Raw genomic sequence first — 8,017 nt, forward strand, 5'->3', positions numbered from 1 at the left:
CTTATACCCTCCAGGGATGCCATTCCTGAGAATTCCGTGATTGGTTCACTGCCCCTTCACTGCTAGCGTTGGGGTCCTCCTTTGCACCCTCTAGGACACCCTCCTAGATAGGAGTTTAATACTGTTTTGTCCTAGTTAATTGGAAGGATGGCTGACCTTTTCCAGGCTGCAAACAGGCCCCCCTCTCCTACCCCACTTGAAGACTCTCTCTAACCCCCCTCACCTCTTTTCTCATAATCTGCCTGCTGTGGAGGAGGATTTGGAAGACCTGTCTGTGAACATTTCTGCCAAGCTAAAGGACATTATTCCAGTCCCTGTGGATGCAGTGCACACATGTTTACAGCTAGAGTCACCTGCGTCGACCATTTAAGGTCACTAGTCTGGGGTCCCTTTTAAAATGCCCAAACCTCCAAAAACGTTCCCAGTTCACTCATTGTTACAGTCTGTGTTGTATAATGACTAGGAGCATCACAAAAAACTGTTCAGTACCCCAAAAAGGTTTGCCCTACAATATCCTATTGAGGAGTAGGCTGTCCTTCTTGTGGACCCAGCTATTTCTTGCCTGAACAAGACCCTCACTGTCCCTGTTGAGGACATTCCAGCCTTTAAGGACCCCACAGACATGAGGTTAGAATCCCTCTTCATGACACTGTTTGCCTTTGCGGGTCCTACTATGCTATTATGCATAGTTGCCACTGCCATTTTGACAGATTTGCCAGGTTAAGATCCATTGCTAGGAATCCTGGATCTATATTGACAGATTTTGAAGTTCTTAACCATTTAGGGCTTTTTCTTGCGGCCTTTCTTTTTTGCGTTAATGGTCTGCCAGATGCCCTTTGCCAGATTTCCCGGATGAGTCTTCTTTCTACCTTCCTGCCCCAAAAGAAGCCTAAAACTTCTGTAGCTAAACCTTCCACTTTCTCTTTTAAGAAGAGTTTCTTTTGTCTGCCTTAGGGTCCAAGTTCAAGCAGGGCTCACAGTTCAAGCGCAAGGCCTGGTCTTCTAATTCTGCCAAGTTCTGGGAAGAAGTCCTCCTCACATTGAAGGAGCTCCCCCACTTTCACAAATGGTGGGGCATGTCTGGCAGCCTTCTCAGCTGCTTGGACCCAGGACGTCCCAAATGCCTGGGTTCAAAGTGTTATGACCAAGGGCTACAAGCTGGAGTTTCGCTTTCTGCCTCCTCCTCGTTTCCTGTTTTTCTCTATGCCAAAGTCTCCCAGAGACGTTTGGATTTTTTCCACTGCCTTTAGATAAGCTCCTCTCTCATGGAGTCATTGGGACTTGGGATGTTGACGCCCAAGTCCTGAAAGACAGGGGTCTTTTGGACACTGTAATTTCTAATGCAAGGAAATTGACCTCCTGCATGGTCTACCATTGCACCTAGAATGCCCATTTCACTTGCTGTGAGGCTAGAAAGTTCCATCCTAAGAAGTACTACGTGGGGCACATTCTATCCTTTTTTCAGTTTGGCTTGGACCCATGCTTGACCTTGAGTACTATAAAGGGGGAGATCTCTGCCTTGGTGGTTATCATTCAGAGACTACTTGCATGCCACTCCCTGGTGAAGGCTTTTGTGCATGGGCACTCTCCTCAGGCGCAGCTGAGAGGGGGCCGGGCCTTGCTGTGCCCCCTTGCCATGCAAGCACAGGGCACCAGGTGGCCAACACAGCCACGGATCGTCGGGGAGAAGAGGGGCTGCACAGGCTCTAGCTTGATATGACGCCTCAGGTGATGTCACACGCCTGTTGGGGGGGGCGCAATTTTTTGTTCTTGCCTCGGGTGCAAAAGGAGCTAGCTACGGATTTGCTGCTATTCACCTTATTTAGGACATTGTTTTACAATGTCTTGCGATTTTCCTGCACCAAAACATTCTAAGGAGATATCCCTTCAATGACTGGATATGGTTAGAGCTGTGAGAGTTTATCTCTGGACTACTGTTTTTTACTTGCAAGTCTGCCCCCCTCTTCATCAATCCTGAAGGATTCCACGTGAGACTACAAACGTCCTTGTTCCACCTTAGCCAGGTGGCTTCGTAGGACCTCTCCTAGGCCTACAATCTTAAAGGAAAAGACCCTCCTTTTTTCAGTCAGGGTACATTCTACCACAGGCATTAGTGCTGCCTAGCCATTGCAGCTTCAGTCTTCCCAATCTGTAAGGTTGCCACCTGGTCCTCTGATCACACTTTGGTCTAGTTTCTACCAGGTGACTGTTCAGTGCCAGTTTTTGCCATAAGGTTCTGCAGGCGGCTTTTTAGTTCCTGGGCTCTACTTTGTTCTGTTTCCCTGTTGGGTTTATTATTGTTCTTGGGCTGTTACAATTATTTTGGTGTGTTGCCTGCCCCACTTTTGAACTGCTTTTGAGCATCCAAGTGGTTGCAATATTTAATCCCTGTGCATGTGATGTGCGATCAAGAAAACAGGATTTTTGTCTTACCTCTAAAATCCATACATCACAGAACCCTCCCTCCTGTCTTTTGTGGTTCCACTCTGTACTCCTTGCTACAAAACTGAGACAGGCTGGGAGTAAAATGATTTACCAGTATCCAATCACCTGAAGGTCACTGCATAACCAAGTGGTTTCAAGATTACCTCCCTGTGCCCTGTGATGTACTCCTCCAAGAAACAGATTTTAGAGGTATGATAGAAATCATGTTCTTCTATATCCTCGCCTATAATCCGTGTGGCTTGTTATATAAAATTGTCTACATTCCGTGCAGACAGCTCCAGCTTGATGTTCACAAATGACTCATGGAGTTATTGGTTGTGTATTTACTGTTACTATTTTGTTGTAGTATGGCATTTCCTTTTGAATTACTGTTTTGCATAGCGTTGCACTATTATTACATATAATTTTTTTGTGTGTATTTTCACATTTAGGTGTCAGCAGCTAGTTAAATATTCACAATTAGATTAGTGTGGAAACTTATAACAACCATGTTTTGCTTTGCCTTTTTATGGGTCAGTCCACTCATTGAAAATGCACTCCATATTTGGCAAATATCTGAACCCAGGAGTTGTTAAGCAGCAAGACTGAATTAAAATACAGCGTATATAATATAAAAAAAACCTGATTTAAATTTAGCTTTATTCTATGATTTAAAGGCTAACATTACTATAACTTTATAACACTTTTTTTTTTTTTTTTTACATTTAAATGAAACACATTCTCACACTAACTATACAGCATATTTATAAAGCAGTGAATGTGACCTTCGCCAAATATTTGCTGCAGGTAAAACATGTTTTTAAAATACAGAAATAACAACCTAATGAATGTTTGGTAAATGTTACATTCACTGCCCTTGTAAATTTAAACTCTTAAACCTAATGTATCCAGACCAAACAAAGACAAATTGCCCAGCAAAGTATTTTCTTTAAATTGTTTTTTTTTGTGTGAAAAGTTCTGTTTATTCAATTTTGCATAAAATACACGGTAACACCCTGAGCCTAACAGAGTACCTGCAGGGCATCCTGTGGGGACTGCCCCGTGACTTGACAGCCTACCCACGTGTAATTCAAACAGTAACGGTAATGGTGGAGGGAGTCAGGTTAGGAAGGAGCCATGCAAGACCTGTAATCTCCCACCCTTTCCACTTCTTCCCCAGTTTCCCCAAGTGGTTTCAATCACAACTCTTATGCGCGGCAGTCCAACCTCCCCAAACCCTATCGAATTTATTCGGGCATCCTCTGCTAATGTAAGCTGCTTTATACAGGTGCAGGGATGAGTCAACAATGCCTCTCCATTCCGCTAGTGATGGAGGGTCTTTCCGCTTCCAGTGCAGGACCACCAACTTCCTAGCATAAAACAGCAATACCCCGGTCAGTATGCGTATGGCAGTGGTAGGAGCCACTTGCTCTGTAAGCCCCAGTAAGCATACGGAGATGGTTCGTGGGACAGGAAGTGTTATCACCTGTGAGATAAATTCTGTGACCAATTGCCAGTATCTAGCAATCCCCGGACAATCCCAGAAGATATGCCGGAAGTCGGCCGGCTGTGCCGAGCATCGCCAACAGGATAGAGAGGGATCTAGATAGATCTTCGCAAGTCTTGCAGGTGTGTAGTATACTCTATGCAATATTTTAAATTGTACCAGCCGATCTCTAACCGACACCAAGAGGGAGAAGGGGTAGTCCCACACCTCCTCCCAGGCATCATCGGAGAGATCCGGCTCGTCCAGCACCCATTTTACCTTGCAAGAGAGTCTATGGACCCCCGCCGCGTCCGACAGGGCCTGGTACACTGTTGATAAAGGTTTCCGGACCCCCTCTCTTCGAAGCATGGACTCCAGCGGCGTAACCGTGAGAGAGCATTTTCTTTACATTGTTGCCAAAGCACTTACTCGTCATGTTTCCAACCCTCTCAGCTTTGCTTCTCTAAACTTCCTGTCCAGTACAAGATCACAAAGGTCAGCACAGTCACCAGCAGCTGTCTATCTACTGCCTAGGAGGGCTGCGGTGCAGGGGTGTTTATTGCCTGGGTATTTGTGGAGAGGAGATACACACAGCTTACTAACACAAAAGGGTGGCTCCATAGGACCCTGCAAGTGAAATAAGGGTTCTCTGCAAGAAGCTAAAACTTTTAAACATCAAGGCGCAGCATCCATTTTAACTGATTATATCAGCATTTGTAATAGCTTGAAGACCTTTGACTTTAATTTCACTTTAAGGGTTTTCTAACCTTCTGTATTTGTCTTTCTCAGAGTGCAGCAAAGATGATTAAAGAGACTATGGACAAGAAATTTGGCTCATCGTGGCATGTGGTTATTGGAGAAGGTTTTGGTTTTGAGATCACACATGAAGTCAAGAACCTTCTGTACATGTTCTTTGGGGGCAGTCTGGCTATTTGTGTCTGGAAGTGTTCATGAGGGATCTGACACAAGAAACGTTCTCTCTACTTCTTACCTTCTACTCAGGATGTGCTGCTTCAAAGCCTCGCTCAGGAAAGAGTCTTTGGCTGGGCTCTCTATCATTTGGGGTGTCAGGGAGTCTCTTCTTTACTCACTGGGAACCAGAGGGATTTGCAATTGATTTGCAGGCACCTCTGACTTGAAATTCAAAAGAAGTTGATTGGTTTGGCTCTTGCAATACGTATGTAAGTATATTCTTCTGAGCCTCAAAATAGTCAGTTACACCAAATGAAGAAAATGAACTGCTGTCAGTTTGCTTTTCCTATGCTTTGACCCTCAGAGGCTTTTGTAACAAGTAATAATGTATGCACAGGGTTTTACTGTCCTACTGGCACTGCAGCTCTGGTTTCCCAAATACATTCCATGTTCACCGTCATTTGGCACCTTCTTTTCCCACTTTGATTTTTTTTTTAATTAATTCATAATTGCTTTCCTTGTCAGTTTGCCCTCCTGCTATTCTCTATATCACACATTCTCTTATGTAGAAGTAATTTTTACCTTCTCCCCCTTTAACAAGTGGACTCGGAGCCTGTCTACGGAGAAATATGTTTTGTTTTTCATTTCAGTATATTGTTTCTTTCTTATACACCCACATAGGTTTGTGCAATGAAAAAGGTGACCTGTTATCAAGGCAAATTCAGACTTCTAGCATGTTAAGAAGTAAAATCTGTATGTCGTATTCTCAGAATTAGTTAGCGTGACACTATATGCAGATTGGATTCATTGGGGGAGGTTGATTTTATTTGTAGTGGTGGTTGACCTGTGAGGTTCTCTTGGTGGAGAATCTTGTTTTAATATTGTATATATTAGCTAACAATTCTGAGTACAATATTTAGGGCTGTTTTAAAAACAAATTGTGTGTGTGTGTGTGTGTATATGTATATACATATACATATATACAAACATGCTTTGTTTCTTCTAGACATGTGTGTGCTTGTTCATGTGTATTTTTACTATTGCCTTTGTCTGCCATTTTTCACTCCCCACAAACGCTCTGGCTGCATATCATTCCATCTAGCTTCCCTTTTGTCCATTTGACGTAGATATGCATCATTGACTCTCCACAAGCCATAAATAATAGATCAGGAGATTTAGGATACCACAAAGAAGCCTGCCAGCTACTAGTCCTTAATTCCTCTTGTTCAGTGGCAGAAACATGAAGCCATGTTTCTTGGAAGGATTTTATACTCTGCTGGAACTTCAAGTATGCTGTTTTTTTATGTTAAATCTGGTTGTACAATGGTTGGCGTTCTACTTGTCATTAATAAACTTTCTTGGATTTTTTTAAAGAAAATAATTATTTGTGTATAAGTCTGCCTACTTTTGTGCCATAAGCATTGCAAAGGGACTCGCAAATAAACTTTTTTTATATTTTATGTCAGTAGCTTATCTTTGGAAGGCTGGACATATTTGAAGGTCTGTACAAACCCATCAAAGATGCATTCTCTATTGATAATAAGGTCTTGTCTAAACATATATGTACATATAGGGTTTACTTTTTTAAATCTGCACATTGCCCAAAACATTTTAATTGTACCTGTATGTACCTAATTCACCTGTATGAATAAGCTTCGATGCACACCCCTCTAAATCACAGCTGAAGTTGCCAAGCATTAAATGCTGCCTTATGTGGTGAGTTGGCTGTTTGTCCCATCCTCCAAAAGTTTAAGTTTTAACAAAAGGCCCATGGCTTAGAAAAGAGGGAGACAATTTACATACAGGTATTATCTAACCAAAAGAAAAGGCACAGAGCACCCATCCATTATTATATAAAATTGTATAAAATCAGTGGTTATACTTAATGTTCCTACAAAGGACACTTGCACTACAGAAAATACTGTCTAATAGGGAACATGAGCCACAATTAGGGACATGCAATGTCCCTAATTGTGGCTAATGCCACTTTGTATGGCATAGAAAAAAAGGAAGTGCATGGCAATAATGGCGGGATGTTCCCTAGACAGTTTATCAACTGTGGAACAGAATTCGTCATATATGGCCTTTATATGCCCTTGTAGCAGGTTTTATGTAGGAAGAACCACCGGGGCTCTTAGGGTGCCCACACACCTTACGATAATCGTACGATGATCGCGGGAAATCCCGCGATCGTACGATTATCGTAAGGTGTGTGGAAGCTGTGCGACCTCTACTACTGTAAGGTCGCACGACTTTTAACTTACGAACATGTTTGAAAACCCGCCGAGCATCGTACGATGTTCGGCGGGTGTGTAGCATGTTCGTAAGATGAAAGCCGAACGGGCCGGTGTGCGCAAGCGCACACTGCCCGTTCGGCATTGCGGTCATCGGAAGCCCGCCCCTCAGGGGGGCGTGGCTTGCGATCATCGCAAGTACGATCTGCCTGTCCAAGATAGGCAGATCGTACGTTTTTTTTTTAAGTACCTTACAACCATCGCAAGACAAAAGTGCCCAGCATTAGAGTCAGATTTGGGGAACATGAGCGCAATATTAATGAAAAAAAAAAAAGCACAACATCATTATGTACCTAGACACTTTCAGATATACCATAATACCAACCTGGAAAATTTGAAGGTGTTTGCGATTGAAGGGATCTCTGATATGGGTGATGAGGGATTTTGATACAAAAAGTTCTGGAAAAGAGAAATGCATTGGATTTACAGGTTGAATTACAAGTACAACATTTGTGATATATAGATATATATGTCCGCTCTCACAAGCTGACATGCCAGAGAAAATGACATTGCACACGAAGGCTGCTGGGCACTGCTTTGCGTGCAGTGTGTCACAGCCTTAAGGGTGTAGGTGGGTAGTTTGGGTGGGAGGGGGGAAAGAGATCAGTGGGGGGTTAGGAACATCATAACCTCATCAATTACAGCTGTTTTAAAAAAGTTTTTTATTTTTAGACTGTAAGCCCTCATGGGCAGGGCCCTCCTTACCATCTTGTCTTGAGTTGTATTGCGATTGTAATGTCTTCCTTATATTGTAAAGCGCTGCGCAAACTGTTGGCGCTATATAAATCCTGTATAAGATTAATAATCTCTATTATTTAAATTATAGTAAAAAAAAAAAAGGGTGGGGGGGTGCTTAATGAGGAGCACCCCCCCCCCACACACACACACACACATTTTTTTT

General features: G+C 42.9%; 1 protein-coding gene across 1 annotated transcript in view; it reads left to right on the top strand.

The window, feature by feature from the left end:
• DNAL4 (dynein axonemal light chain 4) overlaps positions 1-5,744 on the top strand; it is a 36,640-nt gene extending 30,896 nt beyond the window's left edge. Inside the window, exon 4 of the mRNA XM_018566326.1 lies at positions 4,700-5,744. Coding sequence (XP_018421828.1) covers positions 4,700-4,864 — 165 coding nt within the window. The 3' untranslated portion in view covers positions 4,865-5,744. The remainder of the gene's footprint in view (positions 1-4,699) is intronic.
• Positions 5,745-8,017: the final 2,273 nt, after the last annotated feature.

This window comes from Nanorana parkeri, unplaced genomic scaffold (genome assembly GCF_000935625.1).
Source record: "Nanorana parkeri isolate BGI_ZX_2015 unplaced genomic scaffold, ASM93562v1 scaffold938, whole genome shotgun sequence".
NCBI lineage: Eukaryota > Metazoa > Chordata > Amphibia > Anura > Dicroglossidae > Nanorana > Nanorana parkeri.